Below are 21,600 nucleotides of genomic sequence, written 5' to 3'. Positions count from 1 at the left end.
GAAGCAATGGCAGTTGTTAGAGATGGGAATCTGAAGGGGCAGTTACTATTCTCCTGCTTTGAAATTGCCAAGCAGGAGGAGAAAATACTTTCTTATAGAATGGCTCCAATCATTTATAGATCCTTCTCTTGAGAGAATTTGTAGACATTGCTGGTCTCCAAAGGGTGCTTTCTCACTAGGCCTTTTTTAATGCAATTGCCTGGGCTGGCCCAATTGCGGGATGAATTGGGACCATTTGTCAAGGCTTGTGGGAGCACAGGATGGTGCTGAACTATTTACTGACCTACTTCTGGGTCACCTGCTCTCTACCGAGGCAGACCTAAAGGGCTCAAGGTAAGCACATATTGGCGGCGGCAGGAAACTCTTCTCCCCCCCCCCCCCTGCTTCTGGCTTCCTCTCTCTGAGAAAGGGCCAAGGAGGTCATTCTGAGATATCACTCAGATGTTAAGTTCAGAAGAGGGGGCCTTCTTGGTAGTTGTACTACCCTCAGAAGTTCAGCAGTGGCTCAGGAGAGGCTCTAAGCTGTGGAATTCTCTCCTCGAAGAGGTGCATCCGGCACCTTCACTAAACAGCATTTGGTGAATACAGTGGTACCTCATGTTAAGTACCGTCCCCCTTGCGAACGCTTTAGGTTACGCGCTCTGCTAACCCGGAAGCTCCTTGCTGCGAACTTTGCTCCGGGATGTGAGCAGAAGTTGCACTCCGGCGGTGCGCGTGCAGCAGGAAGCACCATTAATGAAAGTGCGCCTCATGTTACGAGCTGTATCCGGTTACGAACGGACCTCCGGAACCAATTAAGTTTGTAACCGGAGGTACCACTGTACTGAAGATATACCTCTTTGCCCTGACCCGAGATAGGTGTTTTCAAGACCCCATCCTATTCCTGTGACCATAAGTTGTTTTGACAGTTTTTAATACTGCATATTAAACTCTAAACCACCCTAGGACCTGGTGGTGAAAGACAGGAAATAAAAAATATATCATTTATATATAAAAAAAATTATATGCTACCACTTCATAAAAGATATCAAAGCAGTTTACGACAAATGTACTTAAAATTATACTGTTAAAAACAATATTAAAAAAGATTAAAATCAGACATCAATTTAACCGTTGTGGAAAGATGCATTCTTAATTGCCTTGCATAGGCCTAGAGCAGGGGCCCCAAACTAAGGCCTGGGGCCCGGGTGCGGCCCAATCGCTTTCTAAATCTGGCCGGCGGACAGTCTGGGAATCAGCATGTTTTTACATGAGTAGAATGTGTCCTTTTATTTAAAATGCGTCTCTGGGTTATTTGTGGGGCCTGCCTGGTGTTTTTACATGAGTAGAATGTGTCCTTTTATTTAAAATGCATCTCTGGGTTATTTGTGGGGCATAGGAATTCGTTCAATTTCCCCCCCAAAAAATATAGTCCGGCCCCCCACAAGGTCTGAGGGACAGTGGACCGGCCCCCTTCTGAAAAAGTTTGCTGGCCTAGAGGCATGGAAAAGTTTTCAAAAGGCATTTATGTTGGTGGTGTGTGTGTATGTGTGTGTCACCAACATAAATGCCTACTGAGAACCCCAGAAGAGATTTATAGTCACAAAATACGCAGCAAAATAAACTGTGGAAAAATAAGCTGTTAGACCCTTAAAATATGGTCTTCCAAGTGAGTTCCAACATTTCCCTTTCCCTCCAGTATAGGAAAAGACCACACATTTGGGAAGCTTAAAAATAGTTTACTTACAAACTCTCCAAAGGTCAGGTTCGCGTGCTTCAAAAAAGTTGGCAGTAAAACTTAGCATAGTTACAAAGTGGTAAAAGTTCCTAGATTATTGGTATATAAGAACTCAAGAGTACCTTGGGAAGGCCATGCAGCTGAGCTGGAGCAACCAACTTGGATCTCTTCACATGCTGAGCTTCTCAGGTAGGCTTGATTATCTATTTCCTCCCAAGGTGAGGGGAAGTGACTTAGCTAAGCCTAGCTGGACAGCTTCCTCTATGGCAGGCATCCCCAAACTTTGGCCCTCCAGATGTTTTGGACTACAATCCCCATCATCCCTGACCACTGGTCCTGTTAGCTAGGGATCATGGGAGTTGTAGGCCAAAACATCTGGAGGGCCGCAGTTTGGGGATGCCTGCTCTATGGTATTAACCCCTTTGTGTGTTAATGTGACTTACTAAGCATGTTGGCTATATGAGGCTGGTTATCCCACAGTTTAAAAGCTGAAACAAGAAGGCACCTGCCAAATCTCTATTCCACAAGACTACTAGGCCAATGACACTAAAGCAGGGACCCCCAAACTTGGGCCCTCCAGATGTTTTGGACTACAATTCCCATCATACCTGACCACTGGTCCTGTTAGCTAGGGATTATGGGAGTTGTAGGCCAAAACATCTGGAGGGCTGCAGTTTGGGGATGCCTGCACTAAAGTCTCTCTTTCTTGTTATCAAATGAGTCTCACCAACTCAGGGAACAAGCAGCTCCGTAAAAATAAGTTACATGGCCAAGATAGTGCCTGTAGTGCCACCACTTTGCCATAGTAGCTAGAAGCTCTGTTTAAACTTTACATTTGTCCCTAACTTAAAACAAAACACAAAGATCGGGTGGTACTGGCCACATACTGCCATGCTCTGAGGAAGGACTCTCCTGCTTGGTCCTCTCTCAGAGTGAGGCCAGGTGGAGAGGAAGAAGGAAAGCAAGCCACTGCTAGCACTGATGATGTAGTGAAAAATAATTATTATTTTGGAGGAGGGGGGAGACAGCAGAAGGAGAGGGAAGAGGTGGGCATGAGAGAGGGAGAAGGAGAGTCAGGGTGGCAGCTTCTACCACTTATCTCAGGCGGTGCAGACTCTCTTATTTATTTATGTCAACACTTTATATGCCACTTAAAACCATCGTTTCTAAGCAGGTTTTCCCCCCAGCTGTGATTCAATTCCAGCACCTCTCAGGTGGGTGCCATTGACATTATAAGAGAACAAGGGAGGCGTTCAGGGTGAGTTGCGGCACCTCTTCTTCTAGAAAAATAGCACTGTTTCTAAGCGTTGTCTACAAAAGAGATGTGATAGAGATAGAATCAGTTAAAATTGACCACGAAATCAGGAAAGCTTACTTAAGGCGCCTGCAAAGCCATCACCAAGCACCTGACGTTCGACAGGGAGGCAGCCTGACTGACCTTAGCTGGAAGGGAGTGTCACAGACTTGGGTCCACGATACTGAATGAGCTATGGATCTTGCACCAACCTTGGGGGTGGTTCGCTCACTTTTTATGAGGCAGCCATACAATCTCACCACTGAATCATTGCCCTTGTGTTTACAAGAACCAAACAGTAGCTTACTCACAGGTGCTGTTAGCCCCAATGCTACCCTTCAGTCTTTTTTCAGAGAGGCCGTTTTATGTGTGCAGCAGTGTCTGGAGACATTAAGCCAGTTTCCTCAATGCCATTTAGTTAAACCACAGAGTCTAGAGCTTGCTGATCAGAAGGGCAGCGGTTTGAATCCCTGCAATGGGGTGAGCTCCCATTGCTCGGTCCCAGCTCCTGCCCACCTAGCAGTTCAAAAGCACATCAAAGTGCAACTAGATAAATATGGACCGCTCCGGCGGGAAGGTAAACGGCGTTTCCGTGCACTGCTCTGGTTTCCCCAGAAGCCGCTTTGTCATGCTGGCCACATGACCCGGAAGCTGTCTGCGGACAAACGCTGGCTCCCTCGGCCTATAGAGCGAGATGAGCGCCACAACTCCAGAGTCGGACACGACTGGACCTGATGGTCAGGGGCCCCTTTACCTAGAGGCTTTTTAACAAATTAGTCAATGTGCATTTTTCTTTCCCCCTCCTCCTCCTATTTAGATGAGAGAGGGAGAAAGAGAAAAAGGAAGAATTTTCATCAGACAGTGGTGCAATCTTTCAGGAACATAATTGTTGGTTTAAGCCCTTCTCTTTTGCTGCTTTCAGCTGGTGACTCCATTTCTATCCTGCCGCCTGGTCTGCGCCTGCCTGCTGTGTCAAGGCTGTCGTTCTGGCAAGTGCCATTTTTAGCATCCCAGTTTCCCCCCTCCTCCTCAAAAAAGAAAAAGAAAAAAAAGAATTTTAAATGGGTGCTGTTACACAAAAGTGAGATTGCAACAAATTAAAATTAAAAACACAAGAGGAGAGGAAATGACAAGCGTTTGAAGGGAAAGGGCGAGAGAGCAACTTCCTGAAACAACTTACGGAACTAATCAGTTAAAGTGGATTCTTTGGAAGAAATGGGGAAGAAGGAAGCAGCTTGTTAAAACTGATTTTAATCCCAGGAGAGGGTGTGTGAGAGAGGAGAGGTGTGATGGAGGCAAAACTGACACACAGCTTGTCATCTTCAATGATACTGCCTTTGCTTATTCATTTGACTTGGAAGTGATAGAGGGATAGGCTGAATTAAACTCAAACTCAAGGTCACTTGCTTCCCAGTACAGTTTTCAGTCACCCATAGGGGCTTACACACACACACACACAGAGAGAGAGAGAGAGAATTGTGTAGCTCTCTAGCCTGCTGCAACCCTGACAAACACTAATGCTGGAGTAAATACCGCTGAATTAAATGGGATTCTGACAATCCATGCTCTTCCCTTGCTCATATTTGCTGGAGAGAGGCAGAAAACAACAGCTGCCAACAGATAGGGAGAGAGAAGGAACCCTCCCCCTTTAATATTTTGGAGTGCAACTAAATCTATTTATTTATGTCAAAAACTTTGTAACCAGCAATTACCCTTCAATAAACACATGCTAACATGCTAACTAAATAATTGCTTCCAAAAAAAGGAGAAGACATAGAGGAGGGGTGATTTTTTAAAAAGTGGGTGCTCATGTTGGCTGCTCAGGTGAATTGTACTTTTTCTGTTTCCCAGCCCACAGAGCAACAAGTTAACAGAACAAGCAGATTAGCACAATCCACCCTGCAGTGTGGGAATTCCGCTTGTGGTGAACAGCAGAAGATTGGGTAGTGTTGAGAGCCGCCTATCTGGAAGCAGCGAAAGATATCATTCAAAATGTGTGGAGCAGGAATGTGGCAGCTTCTCTGCAAACTCGGGTCACTGGCAAAACAGCTGTGTTATCGGTGATACATATTTTGAACATTATCATTCCTTACAGCAAGTTCCCTCTCTACATTCCATAACTTCACATGATGAAGATGAGCAATGATGCTTTCAATGCACACATAAAGATGGAAACAAAACCAACTCCTTTTTGCAAGCACACTTGTCAGGAAGCCATGATTGGCTGTAGATTTTGAAAGGAGCCCTAAACATCTTTAGTGGAACATCTTTATATGCACTGATTCTCTTTCTTTTGCTGGCCAGTAGCCTGTTTCTTGCGTGGAGCACTCCATCTGTTGATAGCTGCTGACCAGGAATGTCCATAGGAGTAAAACTTCCAAGGCTAATACTGTACTCCCTTTTTTTGGGTCTTTTAACAAATGATTGCAATTGCACTTGGATTTTGGTTTCCGCCAATATTCCTCAGATTTCCAGAACCGCAGTTTTTATACTTAAAGCGTTCTAGTGTGCTTGATCACAAATATAAGCTTAATGTTCTGAAAGCAGCACACAACAACAACTCAAACCAGTGAGCCTGAGAGTTCCCGTGGCTCAACTGTCTTAGGTTCCTCATTTTGCAACTCCCCCTCCTTGTGAATCCTACTGTACCCGCTTACTGTTTAACGGTGTTCCGCTCCTCTGTCCTCTCCATTATTTTGTAATTATTTTAGACCATCTGACCTAGCATTGGTGGTACTGTTTCAAACTATTAACTGCTGGTGCCAAATGAAATCTGTCTTTATACTCATGCAACGTTTTGCATAATCTGCGTGATCTGTTTTGTTCATAGTGCATTTGCAGAAATTGGTTTTCACTGGTCTCGAAATGTTGGGGATTTTCATTACACATAGCCACTTGCCTGTCTGAATATATAGGCTATGATCTGCTTTACTCCAGACATCCAGCAGCTGATTTTTGCTTGCTTCTCTCTCTGTGTGTGTATGGATGTGTGCAAAAGAACAGTTTGCTCTGCTGGAGGTTTTGAGTGTGTTTTTCTGTGACAGAATCCCCAAGTACAGCAGGACTGAAAGCCCAGAATGCAAACACTGTTTCGTGTTCATGGATAGAAGATCAGTTCAGAAATTGTTCCCATGGGCCAGCCTTTAAAATGTCAGAGCTGCCTCTTTTGCTTAATGATTAGGCTGTCAGACGAAAGAAAGAAAGATAAGTAGCAAAAAGGAACCTTTTATTAAACAGATTCCAGTTCTCACCAGAAGAGCATTACAGTACTATTGGAGTTAACACAGTGGCTGCAACTTGCTGAGGGCTCCGAGTCCCAGATCCCAGTGACAATGCATGAAAGAAGAGGGGCTTTCCCGCAGAATGTCAACTGCCCAAAATGTTATGTTGTGCACACTCCTATCTCTGAGGGGCGAGAGACTCCAGACCATGCACCTTGGGGTTAGTTTTGTGGAATAAAGGTCAACAGAGACCGTGGTGTTTTTAGGTTATATAGTATTATTTACACATAGATAGAACCTAAGCAGAGGCAGCATTAACACTCCTACAAATCTTGCCTCCTCCTTACCGTGTTTCTCATATTTTAAGACGTGCCTATAAAATAAGCCATGGCACGATTTTCTGAAGCCTAAAAAATATAAGGCATCCCCCCAAAATAAGACATGCTGGACCCGGCATGAACCAGCAAAGGCAGCAGCCCGCTGGGTTGGGGTTTGCCTTCCTTGTGAGTCTGTTCTTTTACCTCTTGGCGTCGCTATCACTCACTCACGTCAGTCTCTCTTTCTCCTCCTCTCTCTCCTCCCGCTTTGCGTCGGAGATCTAGGCTTCAGGGGCTTCTCCAGCCGCGCTGCAGGCTATTGTTTCGCCCTGGTTCACCCCAGGGCTTTTAGGGGGTCGCTTAGCCTCGCGTTGCCCCTAGACCCCTTAGGCAGCAGCTTTGTGCACGGAGCTTTTCTCGGAGCTCCCGCAGAGCGCGTCCGATGCGAGCGCGAGGAAACCGGAAGTCGGCTCCCGCGCGCTTTGCCGAGCTCCAACGGAGCGGGAACCAGCGAAGGCAGCAGCCCGCCGGCGGCTCGAGCTCCAAGCCGGCGGCGGGCTGTGCTTTTGCTGGTTCCCGCTAAGTCGGGGCTCAGCAAAGCGTGTGCTGCTGCCTTTGCCGAGCCCCGACTGAGCAGGACTGAGCGGGAACCAGCAAAGGCAGCCCCTGAAGCCTAGATCTCCGACGCAAAGCGGGAGGAGAGAGAGGAGGAGAAAGAGAGACTGACGTGAGTGAGTGATAGCGACGCCAAGAGGTAAAAGAACAGACTCACAAGGAAGGCAAACCCCAGCCCAGCGGGCTGCTGCCTTTGCTGGTTCCCGCTCAGTCGGGGCTCGGCAAAAAATAAGACACCCCCGAAAATAAGCCATAGGCTTATTTTCTTGAGTTAAAATTAATATAAGACGTGTCTTAAAATATGAGAAACATGGTAGGTCTCTATTCTGCCACAATTAGTCATGCGTATCTGGGGGGACCTAGAACTCCCAGAAGTGCAAGCTGGATTTCAAAGGGGCAGAGGAACCAGAGACCAAATTGCAAACATGTGTCGACCACAGCAAACTATGGCAAGTTCTTAAAGAAACGGGAGTGCCTGATCACCTCATCTGTCTCCTGAGAAATCTCTATGTGGGACAAGAAGCTACAGTTAGAACTGGATATGGAATAACTGATTGGTTCAAAATTGGGAAAGGAGTACGACAAGGTTGTATATTGTCTCCCTGCTTATTTAACTTATATGCAGAATTCATCATGAGAAAGGCTGGACTGGATGAATTCCAAGCCAGAATTAAGATTGCCGGAAGAAATATCAACAACCTCATATATGCTGATGACACAACCTGATGGCAGAAAGTGAGGAGGAATTAAAGAACCTTTTAATGAGGGTGAAAGAGGAGAGCGCAAAATATGGTCTGAAGCTCAACATCAAAAAAACTAAGATAATGGTCACTGGTCCCATCACCTCCTGGCAAATAGAAGGGGAAGAAATGGAGGCAGTGAGAGATTTTACTTTCTTGGGTTCCATGATCACTGCAGATGGTGACAACAGTCATGAAATTAAAAGACGCCTGCTTCTTGGGAGAAAAGCAATGACAAACCTAGACAGCATCTTAAAAAGCAGAGACATCACCTTGCCAACAAAGGTCTGTATAGTTAAAGCTATGGTTTTCCCAGTAGTGATGTATGGAAGTGAGAGCTGGACCATAAAGAAGGCTGATCGCCGAAGAATTGATGCTTCTGAATTATGGTGCTAGAGGAGACTCTTGAGAGTCCCATGGACTGCAAGAAGATCAAACCTATCCATTCTAAGGAAATCAGCCCTGAGTGCTCACTGGAAGGACAGATCGTGAAGCTGAGGCTCCAATACTTTGGCCACATCATGAGAAGAAAAGACTGCCTGGAAAAAACCCTGATGTTAGGAAAGATTGAGGGCACAAGGAGAAGGGGATGACAGAGGATGAGATGGTTGGATAGTGTTCTCAAAGCTACAAATATGAGTCTGACCAACCTGTGGGAGGCAGTGGAAGAAAGGAGTGCCTGGCGTGCTCTGGTCCATGGGGTCACGAAGAGTTGGACACGACTAAACAACAACAATCTGGGGGGAATTCTTGCTGCACTACAGTAAGGGATGTAAGAAAGCTAGCATTAGCAGCAGGGGGGGGGGGAGTTGAGTTCTTGTGTCTCTTGACAACTGGGAGGGTGGCGGTGGTATTTGGGGGTCAGATGATAAAATAAGACCTACAAGAGTTTAGGGACAACTATCTGGGGGAGCAGAAGCAGCCGTTCCTTTCAGCCGCATTGCTCTTCCATGCTCTCTGGCTGAAGTGACTTGGCTTGTAATTAACCTCAGAGCTGCTATGCTCTGTCATTGTCAAGTCCAGCTGTCAAGCCTCTTGTAAGGAAATTAACTTTTGACTGATCCCCGTGAAGTCTGGATTAGCACTTCTGTTTCAGCTGCACGCAGGAACCGGTGGTTTTCTTCTGTGCTCTCAGATTTAGCAAGGCATATGCTGGGAGGCCAAGCCCTAAAGAGCTGCCGTGGGCACCCACTTCCAGTGACACTGGGTGTTAGCAGGTTGAGGACTAGCTGCATGGAATTCAGATTGGAGCACAGTGTTCCCTGCTTGGGGCTGAAATGCTCAACATCTGCCTCAATGACACCTATTCCCAGTGGCAGCTAGTCCATTAGAGCAAGTGGAGCATTGTGCCCTCTGCCAGCTTCCGCCTACCCACTTCCTTGCTTCCAACCAGTCTAAGGCGTAGAACTGGGTCTCTCAGCAGTGGTGGACTTGGGTACTTTATAAAGTTCACAGAGCCACAGCCATCTGCTCAGTCTGGGCAACTTGTAGCCAAGGGAGGCTTCTCTCTCTGTACCAACAAACTATTGCCACCGTTATAGCACCACAACAGTAAGAAGATGTTCTGTCAGTTCAATGAAACTCAATGGCTCAGCAGATCTAGCAAGCAGAAATATAAAAATCGGAAGGATAAACACCCACTGTGTGTTATACAATGGCCCAAGGACCTTGCTGCCTTTGCTACATTATTTTATTATTATGTTGTCTGTTATTATGCTTCGTATTATGCTTTTATTATCAGGCTCCATAAAATGTTGTGCACCACCCTGGGATCTTTGGATAAAGGGCGGTATATCACTCAAAACAACAACAACAACAACAACAACAACAACAACATTATGGGGCCCTGCACAAGGCAACAATTTGCCCCCTCTCCAGCCCTTGAGCTATCTTCCCAAAGGTGGGTAAGGAGGCACCCAGCTTTAGAAAGTGGCTTGAGGCTCCAGCAGGGTCCTAGAGCCCTCACTCCTCCTTTTCCCCAGAACAGGGGAAGCGCTAACTAAGCCTTGCGAAGGAGGCAGGAGGATTCCAGGACCCTGTCAGAACCCACATGCCTCCTTCACAAAGCCAGGCACCTCACTTTCTGGGCTTTGAGATGGTGCCCCCTCTCAGCTCAGGGCCCAGTGTGTAGATACCACTTGCACAGCCCTAAATCTGCCCCTGCTCTCAGCCTCCTCAGTCTTAGTGTTGCCCTTGTAAAACTCAGGAGGGAGAGTGGGAGGACAAAAGCAGAATTTGTGTCTCTGCCTCCCATCGGGTTCTCATTTTGTAAGGTGCTTTTTTTTACTCTCCCTACCTTTTTGCCCTACAATTCCCACTGAGGACCAGCCTTCACTGCCTACTTTCCATTCCTTACACGCACCTGGCTCTGCATCCCCCTTCCTTCCTTCCTTTCCACCCACAGCCCAAGATACCACATATGCGCTCATACATAGGTACGGTACTGTAGGTAAATTTGCCTCTCTTGCTCTGCTTCCTCCTGCTGCTCCAAACCCCTCATTATCCATGTCCCTGTCTCTTCTGGATATGTCTGGCAACCTGCCCATTGTTTTTCCTTTGCCACTGGAACGAGCTGCTGCCTCTGAACAGCGGCCATCACTCGCTGTTTTGTCTCCGGTGGGCTGCAAAAGCAAGGAAACAACCTTGCAAGCCGCAGAGCAATAAACTGCTGAACGGGGTCTGGTAGTGTTATGAAACACGGACCGGACGGACTGAGGTCCGGCTGTCTAATTAAACCTTGGCTGCCAACAACACAGGGTCTTTCCCCTGCCAATAACACTACTTTATAACAGTGGAGCGGGCAATCACAGGCAGAGGGTCGAGCAGAGACAATTATATTCCACATGCTAGCAGAGCAAGGATTTTAAAAATAGACATGAAGGCCTCCTCTGGTCTGGCAAAGAAAAAGAGGAAAGAGAGAGAGATTCACGATTTGAATGATGAACCTGTTGCTCCTCTTTCGCAGCCAGAAGCATCTCAAAGAAAAGCAGGCCAGCATCGGATCTGGGAAGAGCCTGCTGCACTGTACCTGGGTAGGGGAGAATCTCACCTTCCTGTGTTCAGCAAATCCATAAAAGAAGAGGCATGCATGCCTTAACTGTCAGTGACTCCCCTGATAGGGAGCATATATTTCTTTTTTAAAAAATTGCAGCTGCATCCTTTGATCCCCGGATTCTTTTGCTGGGTATGATTGGATCTGACACTGTTTCACCTAGCATGCCTCCTCCTCCTCCTCCTCCTCCTCTTCCTCCTCCTCCTCCTCCTTTTCTTCTCTGTGCTACTTTCCCCTCCATCTTCCACTGCTGCAGTCCCATTTACACAAGCAAACATTGAGGGATAGCCTAGTGATTTAGGAGCATGAAAGTGCGCGGGATAGACAGCCTTAAGAAAGCAGATGGAAGGCGTTTGACAGCCACCTGCTCCGCATTGGGAACGGAATATGAACAGCGCTTCCTGGGTTATCTTGTGAACCCTGGTGGTTGAATTCAGGCTCCGCAGAAAGTGTTGGTAACTGAACTGCCTTATTTGCAAGGGCTGCTCAGAAGCAGGAGCGCAGAGTCTGAATACTCAAGGGGAAAGTTGACCATTAATTCACTGTACCCAAAAGCAACATACCTAAAGAAAACGGGAGTATTGTGTCACTCCTGGCAATGCCTAATGCCATGATGGCATTCAGTTAAATCAAAGTCCTTCCACATTTTGAGGGTGTGTGTGTTTTAAACGCCATAGTGTGTCTTATATTGTGTCTATGGCAGTGCAGTCTAATAAAGATGTTGCTTATTCTCCCTTCGATGGGGGTCCTGGTGCCTTTGTGGGGCAGGTGTCCAAGTGAGCATAATCCCCATTGGTTAGTTCCTACATCACAAGTGCACCTTTGACCAAAACTCAGATGCTTAGGTGGGCAAGAGGCAAGGATATGGGTCTGCCTTCCATCCTTCCAAGCCAGGAAGGAAGACAAGCAGCTGCAAAACACAGCAGATCTGGCTACCCAGGCTTTTCCTTTGGTGTTCTCTGCTGAGAGCTCATCTGCCACTAGCTCCATCACAGTGGTACCTTGGTTTGCGACCGCAATCAATTCTGTGGAGGCGGCCGCTCCCCGAATTGGTCGCTCCCCGAAGGCACGCTTCTGCGTGTGCGCAAAGCACCAATAGAGCACTTTTGCGCATGCACGCGCTGCACAGATCACTTCTGCGCATCTGAGCACTGTGGAACCCGGATGTAAACACTTCCGGGGTTGCGGTGGTCGGAAACCGAAGTGGTCGCTCCCCAAGGCGGTCGCAAACCGAAGTTTGACAGTACTGTATTATTAATAATAATAATATTTATACCCCGCCCTTCCCAGTCAAGACCGGGCTCAGGGCGGCTAACAGCAAAAATGTCAACGCAAGTATAAAAGAAACAATTCAATTAAAATGCAGATTAATACAATGTTAAAATTCAATGTTAAAATTAGAAATCTACAAGTAAGATAAAACCATTATAAGATAAAACCTTAGGGGAGGGTAACCCCGGGGTCAGATTGCGTCAGTCCAAAGGCCAAGCGGAACAGCTCTGTCTTGCAGGCCCTACGAAAAGATGACAAATCCCGCAGGGGCCTAGTCTCCTGAGACAGAGCGTTCTACCAGGTCGGGGCCAGTACTGAGAGGCCCTGGCCCTGGTCGAGGCCAGCCTAACTACCTTGTGACTCGGGATCTCCGGTATGTTATTATTTGTGGACCTTAATGTCCTCTGCGGGGCATACTGGGAGAGGCGGTCCCGTAGGTACGAGCGTCCTAAGCCGCGTAAGGCTTTAAAGGTCAAAACCAGCACCTTAAACCTGATCCTGTACTCCACCAGGAGCCAGTGCAGCTTGTAAAGCACTGGATGAATGTGATCCCGTGGCTGGGACCCCGTAAGGAGTTTCGCCACGGCATTCTGCACCCGCTGGAGTTTCTGGGTCAGTTTCAAGGGCAGCCCCGCGTAGAGCGAGTTACAATAATCAAGCCTAGAGGCGACCATCACATGGATCACTGTGGCCAGATCAGGTATTATTATTATTATTATTATTATTATTATTATTATTATTATTATTAATTCAATTTATACATTGCCCTATACCTGGATGTCTCAGGGCAGTTGACAGACAAGACAACAACATATAAAATCAAAACAAAAGCAATAACCTAATAACACACACACACACACCCCGGAAAAAACAACCAGCTTCTAAATGGGTGTTGGGTGTCAATAAGATAAACCAAAGGCCTGTCTAAAAAGGAACGTTTTTGCCTGGCGCCTAAAGATATATAATGAAGGCGCCAGACGAACTTCCCTGGGGAGAGCATCCCATAGACGGGGAGTCACTGCAGAGAAGGCCCATTCTCGTATTGCCACACTTTCGAGGAGGAGGCACACAAAGGAGGGCCTCAGAAGATGATCTCAGGGTCTGGGTAGGTTCATATGGGAAGAGGCGGTCCTTGAGGTATTGCGGCCCTGAGCCGTTTAAGGCTTTATAGGTCAAAACCAGCTCCATACCTTCCTCCTGTTGCTATTACTACAAAAGCCCCCACTTTCCCCAATTTTCTTGGAGCCAATTTTAAAAAAAATTCCGAGAGGATGGGGTGCACAGATCAATCATTCTGGAGGTACGTTTGCAGAATTCTGCCTGCCCTCTTTTTCCTGTCTCTCCCTTTTTTTTAAAAAAAAAAAGTCAAATCCATACCAAATGCAATTTAAAAACGAAATTTCCCTTCTGCAAATGGCACCCCAAAATCTTTCTTTTGTGGATTTTTTTAAAATAAAGTTGTAGTTTTATCGTTGTAGATCCCACAGATGGGTTGGATTAAACCATCTCAGAGGGATCGTCCTACTTTCAGTTGCACAGTTTCTGCCTTCTTGTCATGAGAAACTGTCCACTCTCATTGGCAAAAGATTCTTTCCTGCATTGCAGGAGGTTGGACCCTCGTAATCCCTTCCAACGCTAAAATTCCATGACATGGGATGAAGACAGAGAAACGGGCTTCTGTGGGCTCCACACTGAGGCCAGCAGTCCTGTTCAAGATGCCAGCCCTTATTTACAAGGGTTTACATACAGTTCCCACAGAGGGTTCCTAGCATAAGCCTGCACAGGATTTCTCCTAGTTGATAAAGGGAGGAAGAGATGGGAGTTTGGAGACCAGATTGCACCTAAGGAATGGTGCACAGTTAATTCATAGTATCTGACTGCAATACATCTGACTTTGGCATAGAGCGGGGACGCAGGTGGCGCTGTGGTTAAACCACAGAGCTTAGGGCTTGCTGATCAGAAGGTCGGCGGTTCAAATCCCTGCGATGGGGTGAGCTCCCGTTGCTCGGTCCCAGCTCCTGCCAACCTAGCAATTCGAAAGCACGTCAAAGTGCAAGTAGATAAATAGGTACTGCTCCAGCGGGAAGGTAAACGGTGTTTCCGTGTGCTGCTCTGGTTCGCCAGAAGCAGCTTTGTCATGCTGGCCACATGACCTGGAAGCTGTACGCCAGCTCCCTCGGCCAATAATGCGAGATGAGTGCGCAACCCCAGAGTCGGTCACGACTGGACCTAATGGTCAGGGGTCCCTTTACCTTTACCTTTAGGACCCACTATACGAGCAAGGTATCTACATTAGGAACCTGAAATCCCGACTTCCTTCTCACTTTTTGCCTATCAACACATTAGTTCATCCCATTGTCCTTTGTACAGCAGGACAGAAATGCAACAATCCATCATCTGCCTGGGGTCATTGGACAGGCACACGGAGGTGTCACCTTCCTGGATGATGGCAGGAAATCATGCTAGAAGGAATCCATATTGCTTGCCACAGTACAAAGCAGATAATAATATAATAATAAAAATAATTTATATCCCGCCCATCTGGCTGGGTTTCCCCAGCCACCCTGTGCAGCTCCCAATAGAATCTTAAAAACACAATCAACATCAAATATTAAAAACTTCCCTAAACAAGGTTGCCTTCAGATGTTTTCTAAAAGTCAGATAGTTGGTTTTTTCCTTAACATCTGATGGGAGGGCGTTCCACAGGGCAGGTGCCACTACCAAGAAGGCCCTCTGCCTGGTTCCCTGTAACCTCGCTTCTATCAGGTAGGGAACCACCAGAAGGCCCTCGTCGCTGGACCTCAGTGTCCGGGTAGAACGATGGGGGTGGAGACCCATCTGCTTCATCCAACGAAGTCTCTGTTACACATGCCAGGTGAAGAACACACAGGGATGTTGGGAGAAGCAACCTTTAAATCTGACTTTAGTATAATCAGATGACTTGGGGTCACAAGGCAGAAGAAGTACCGGTAGGCCCAGCCGCTTGGCTGGCAAATAAATGCATAAATAAAATAGTTGCTTACTGTCTTTCCTGTAGTAGAGGATCTCCAGCTTACACTCATCGGTTCCCAGCAATGCCTGCCCCAGCTGCGCAATGGAGTTGTGCGTTGTGTCAGGCCCAGTGAGGAAGTCGCAGGTGCAGGGGCGCTGCATCACCTCCACCCGGGAGTAGCCAAACATCTCGCAGAAACCATCGTTGCAGTAAATGATGGCACAGTTCTCCATCTGAGCATTGGCAATAAGGAACTTGCGGTCTTGGGGTGGAAATAAGAGAGAAATGCCAAGGGTTACCATGAAGCCATCGATTGGGCACTGCAAAAGATGGATCTAGCCCAGGGGTCAGCAAACTTTTTCAGCAGGGGGCCGGTCCACTGTCTCTCAGACCTTGTGGGGGGCCGGACTATATTTTTTGGGGGAAAATATGAATGAATTCCTATACCCCACAAATAACCCAGAGATGCATTTTAAATAAAAGCACATATTCTACTCATGTAAAAACACCAGGCAGGCCCCACCCCACAAATAACCCAGAGATGCATTTTAAGTAAAAGCACACATTCTACTCATGTAAAAACAGTCCGATTCCCGGACTGTTCACGGGCCGGATTGAGAAGGCGATTGGGCCGCATCCGGCCCCCGGGCCTTAGTTTGCCTACCCATGATCTAGAGGTTGCTGATGCCAATTCAGAGCACAGAAGTTTCTCTTTTGTTTTCTTATGTATTTATTACATTTATCGGTCACTTTCTCTTGCCCAGGACAACACAAAGCGACACATGCAAGCAAACAAAAAACAAAAACCCCACATATATAAAATAAAACGAAGAGGGAAAGAAATACATTAAAAACATCGCACCCAAAAGGCCAGAGTTAATTAAGTGTCCAAGGCCTGGTTACAGAGGAAAGCTTTTTGCCTGGTCGCCTAAAGATATATATTGGTGGTTCAGGCGAGTCTCCCTCTGGAGAGCAGTCCACAAATGGAGAGCCACCTCAGAAAAAGGCCTGTTCTCATGTTGTCACCCTCTGGGCCTCTCATGGAGGAGACACACACAAAGAAGGGCCTCAGGTAGTGATTCCCTTCTAACTCTATGATTCTATGGTCCCTTCCAACTCTATGATTCTATGACAGACAACAGAGAGACAAATTGCATACAGGAAGCAGATTATGTAGAGTCTGACCCATGTTGTTAGACAGACAGGTTCCCTCGTGATTTTCTGAACTTAAGGAAAGAGTGTTAGCAATAAGCACCAGCCATCTCTTTCCTGTGCCCATCTTCTCATTGTATTACTCAAAATTACCTGCTCTGGTGGTAGATGCATGTGATTGGGGAAAAAAAGTTTTCCTCACATGTTAAAAGTTTTTTTGTGTTTGGTTAGTGTTGTTTTTCGTTGCAATGGTAGGGAGTACTCCAAAAAAATAAATTCAAAAACTTATGGCATGTGGTATACGCCTTTCTTTCTAAATAAGATGTATTTCTAAAGAAGATGTTGATCCTTTTAGTAAGGCAATGGCATAAAGGTAAAGGTAAAGGGACCCCTGACCATTAGGTCCAGTTGTGACCGACTCTGGGGTTGCGTGCTCATCTCGCATTATTGGCCGAGGGAGCAGGCGTATAGCTTCCAGGTCATGTGGCCAGCATGACAAAGCCGCTTCTAGCAAACCAGAGCAGCACATGGAAACGCTGTTTACCTTCCCGCTGTAGCAGTTCCTATTTATCTACTTGCATTTTGACGTGCTTTCGAACTGCTAGGTTGGCAGGAGCTGGGACCAAGCAACGGGAGCTCACCCCGTCGCAGGGATTCGAACCGCCGACCTTCTGATCAGCAAGCCCTAGGCTCAGTGGTTTAACCCACAGCGCCACCTGGGTCCCCAAGAGGCAATGGCATACCATGCAACAAATCTCAGCATCAAATAAATGCCTGCACCTAGCTTTTAACTCACAGGGACTCTCATTTTTACGAGACTGCTCTACCAGCTGAGCTATCCCAGCTGAGAAGAAGCTTGCAGATGACCAATGTCATGTGGAGAGAAGCAGAAGCCAGGGACACATGACAAGAATATCTCTTTTTGCAGGGAACAGGGGTACATAGACTCTCTTTCTCATGAGTAGCTGAACCCCAACCCCAACCCCCCCCCCCGATACAGTTAACTTAGGTATAGCATAGCATAATGTAAACTCCACAGATTTACTGTGGGTGATAATTGCCTAATAAGCAATTTAATATTGGAGGCATGGCATATTTATTTACTTCATAAATTTATACCCCACTTGACAGGCACACACAGATCAAAGCACTTTTTGAAAATATAAAACAAGAAAGCCAAGAACAATTTACAACAGTAGAATAAATCATACAAAAAGTCAAAATGCTAAAGCAAATTAAAACTAACATAACTCTCTAAGCATCTGTCAAAACAAGAATGTTTTTGGTGCCCCTGAACAAAACACTCTGAAGGAGATGTTGAGGTGTAGAAAGAAACCAGGAATGGTGACAAAGGAGAGGCACATCCCCCAGCCCAAAGAATCGTGGAAATTGTAGTTCACCCCATCAGAGCTACAGTTCCCAGGATTCTAGGGGTACCTGTTTGCAGGGCCGGCTCTAGGTAGACCCCCGGAGGCGCAGGACATCACGGCGCCGGCCCGCCAGGAGGGTGCCGCGAGCTGCGCCTGCCCGGTCCGCCGGTTCAACAACCGCACTGCGCCCGCCCGCCCACCGCGCTGGGAAACGGGGCGGGGGGCGCTGGAGGGACCCGTCGCTCCACGGCGCCAGGGGCGCTTAAGACGTCCCTGCCTGTTTGCTTTAAATGCCTGGTGTGTGCGCAGCCAAAGTGTTGTAGCAATGGGCTTCATTATCCTCACAGATTCATAAGGATCAGCGACAGCTAAGGAGATGTCAAGTGAATTAAACATGTGACTGACTGGTCCCACCAATCAGCAGTGGGCCAAGGTCTGGGACCCTGAGGCTGGGAGCCTAGAGGCAAGCCCACTCTCTCATCTTGAGCAAGGTGGCTCTGCATCTGCAGCCAACATCATCATCATCCTCACCCTCATTTATTTATAACCCGCCCATCTGGCTGGGTTTCCCCAGCCACTCTGGGTGGCTCCCAACAGAATATTAAAACACGATAAAACATCAAACATTAAAAACTTCCCTAAACATCCCTAAACCTTGAAAACAAAGAGAATTATTTCAGGCTCAACAAGGGTAGCTCTGCTGCAGCAGCTGGTAAAAGACTACAGATAAATGGAGGAACACCCAAAAGGCTAGATCTCCAATATTGTTTTAAGGCACAGCCTTGCCTTGGGAACTGGGAAAAGAAATAGTTTTATAACACTTGTACTGCTGAAGTGAAATTTAGCTCTCCACTGTGACCGTGTGCTTTTCATCATCTCTGTGTTGCATGCCTTGAATAACCTCGTCATTTTGATCTTTACAGGAAAAGCTGCTTTTCTGTTTCTTGCTCGTTTTGCTTTTCTCAACAAAGAGGCAACATTTTATTTTAGGTACAATCAATGACTTTGCTTTAGATTATTAGGTCATGGAACTAACCAGAGGAGAGGCTAAACGATGCCCTAAACCTGGTGGGACATGTCAATGTTGCCAAACCAAATCAGAACCGTGACCCCGGTGCTATGAGATGCAGCACATACATCAATAGATTGTTACTTAGGTCACATCAGATTTCTAGGTAACAAAAATAAGAACCCTCGCTTCTAAAGAATGAAGGGATTAGCTAATGCAGGGGTACATGTGTCCTCCCAGGCTTCCCCCAGGCTGTTTTGCGGAAGTCCTTCCCACCCACCTGACATCATACATGATGTCGGATGTGGAGCACGTAAGGATGTGGCTTCAAAGGAATAACCAGGAGTTTAACAGGTGCTCCCAGTTGCTCTTTTACTGGAACCAGGTGCACTCGTAAATGCCCATCAGCTGACGGGTGGTAGGGATGCATCTTGCTAAAGGAGGAGGAAGCAGCTTGCATTTGATGGAAACTTCTTCTTACTCCCAGTCCTGCCTCCTGCAGATCCTTTCAAGCTCTGATTTGGGGGCCCCTTCACAGCCAGCAACGAGGTCTGGGTAACCACTGTTATGAATGGGGTTGTTCCATGACAGATAACTACAAATTTTATGCAAGTTTGAGTTTTTGGGTATCCACTTAAGTACTTTCGTGAACTCACTGTTATTCCTCTAGGGCAGGCACGTCCAACAGGTAGATCGTGATCTACTGGTAGATCACTGGACACCTGTGGTAGATCACTGGTAGATCACTGGCTCACCCCAAAGAACCTTGACAACTTTGGCTCCCCTAAGAAAAGCTCAACATTATTGCCCTGCAGCCCCCCCCCAAAAAACAGGGCTTTCCTCCTCCCTAAAAGCTCAAGAAAAGCTCAACAACTTTGATCTGAACCTCAAAAAAGGGGGTAGATCACTGCCAGTCTTTAACTCCGTGAGTAGATCACAGTCTCTTGGGAGTTGGCCACCCCTGCTCTAGGGTCTTGACCTCTGATAAAAAAAGGGGGGTTACATTAGCCACAGCAGAGCAGCCAACTTACCGCAACACTCAACCTTTACAGCATCTGCACTGCTGACTCTTCCCCCCCCCAAAAAAAATTAATCAATTTGAGTCATGTGACTCAGACTGGGTCTACTAGACCCAAACATTTCAAGCAATGTGGAATAAAGTCGCTTCTAGGGCCCCTCTGGGATTAGGGGCCCTGAAGCTTAAGCTTTATTCATTCCATAGTAGATTTGCCCCTGGGTGGATCTTGCAAGTCTTCCCTTGCTCCCTGTTTTAGCCTCTGAACTTTCTCCCTTCCTTCCTGCAGCAGCAGCAGCAGCAGTGGTTAAAAGCAGAGCTTCCCGACACACTTTTTAGACATGCATCATTTCGTGACACAGTAATTTAGTTTTACTAGCAAACCGGAGGTTAAACTAACCTACTTTAAGAGTGCGGGGAGCATTTCTGCAACACACCGACACACGGTAACCGACATGCTAATGTGTCGCGACACACTGTTTGGAAAGCTCCGGGTTAAAGTGAAGTTGAAAGGGAGATACCCTTAAAAATGGGCAAGAAGGACAAAAAGAAGCTTGCAAAACATATATGAGGTGATGAGGCAAGTGGAAAGAAGCCTATTTCTGATATATTGAAATAATTGTTTATTGTTGGCCTTTAGCAATATGTTCTTTGGTAAAAAAAAATTAAGATGAAGAATAAGTAGCTATTTCAATACATAAGAAGCCAGAGAATGTGCCAGAGCGCCAGACAAAGAAAGGAGGATACAGCGATTGCAGAGACGTTCACATCCATCTTTACTGTGAAAAATATTGGACAGATTCCCATTTCTAAATCACTTTTTCCAGAAGAGTGTTCAAAGAACTGAACCAAAAAGAGGTGATGGGAGATAAAGTTCTAGGGCTAACTGCCAAATTAAAACAAACAAATCACCAGCTCCTGATGAAATATACACACAACAGTTCTCAGAGAACTAAAATGTGAAATTGCTCCTAACAAAAATATGAAGCGTGTCACTAAGATTGTCGGTCCTTTCTAGAGCGTTGGAAAAGAGCCAACACAACGGCAGTCTTTTATTATTATTAAAAAAAGGCAGTCAGCTATCTCAATGACTGTTTGGGGGTAAAGAGGTGGAAAATATTGTTTAGCATTTTAGAAGAACAGCTTCGCCCAAGGAAGAATCAATGAGTTTGCCAGAGGGAAGCTTCACCAATCTTGTGTCGTTCTTTGAGAATGTCAATAAGCATGTGGGTAAGGGTGATACATTAAGCAACAGTAAAGCTGAACTTCCAAAAATCGTTTGGCAAAATCCTCCTGAGTAACAGTCATGGGATAAGAAGACAGATCTTCTTATGGATCGGGAACTGGTTAAAGAACAGGAAATACGATAAATGTAAGAATGCAATGGAGGCAAATAAGCAGCAGGGTCCCCAAGGATCTGTACCAAGACTAGTGCTATTTCAATCAATGCTATTCATAAATCATCTGCCGAGACCAGCAAGTAAGCCAATATTTGCCCGACCACCAAGATGGAGAATACCGACGCAGATTATGTTCAATTTTGCTCTCCCTGTCTCAATCATGAGAAAGTTGGGAAAGGCGCAGATAAGAGCAACTAGGATATCCAAAGTGGTGCAGCTGGAGCATCTTCCCTGTGAAGAAAAGTGTAACATTTGGGTTTTTTTATAAAAAAAATAAGGTAACTATTGTTTGGGTGGAGGGGGCGGGGACATGGTGAAACCTTATACCAGTGGTTTTCAACCAGTGTGCCATGGCACCTTGGGGTGCCTTAAATGATGGTCAGGGGTGCCTCGAGCAACACTGGACTTTGTCCCTCTTTCCTTCCCTCCCTCCT

At 46.5% G+C, this 21,600-nt stretch overlaps 1 protein-coding gene across 1 annotated transcript in view; it reads right to left on the bottom strand.

The window, feature by feature from the left end:
- The window catches only part of KCNH6 (potassium voltage-gated channel subfamily H member 6), a 111,319-nt gene that overhangs the window by 77,778 nt on the left and 11,941 nt on the right, over window positions 1-21,600 (bottom strand). The window contains exon 2 of the mRNA XM_035135609.2: window positions 15,252-15,482. Within this exon, the coding sequence (XP_034991500.2) occupies window positions 15,252-15,482 (231 nt within the window). The remainder of the gene's footprint in view (window positions 1-15,251; window positions 15,483-21,600) is intronic.

This window comes from Zootoca vivipara, chromosome 13 (assembly GCF_963506605.1).
Source record: "Zootoca vivipara chromosome 13, rZooViv1.1, whole genome shotgun sequence".
Lineage (NCBI taxonomy): Eukaryota > Metazoa > Chordata > Lepidosauria > Squamata > Lacertidae > Zootoca > Zootoca vivipara.
Note: the sequence above shows the minus strand (reverse complement) of the source record. Positions and strands in the feature narration are given on the sequence as shown.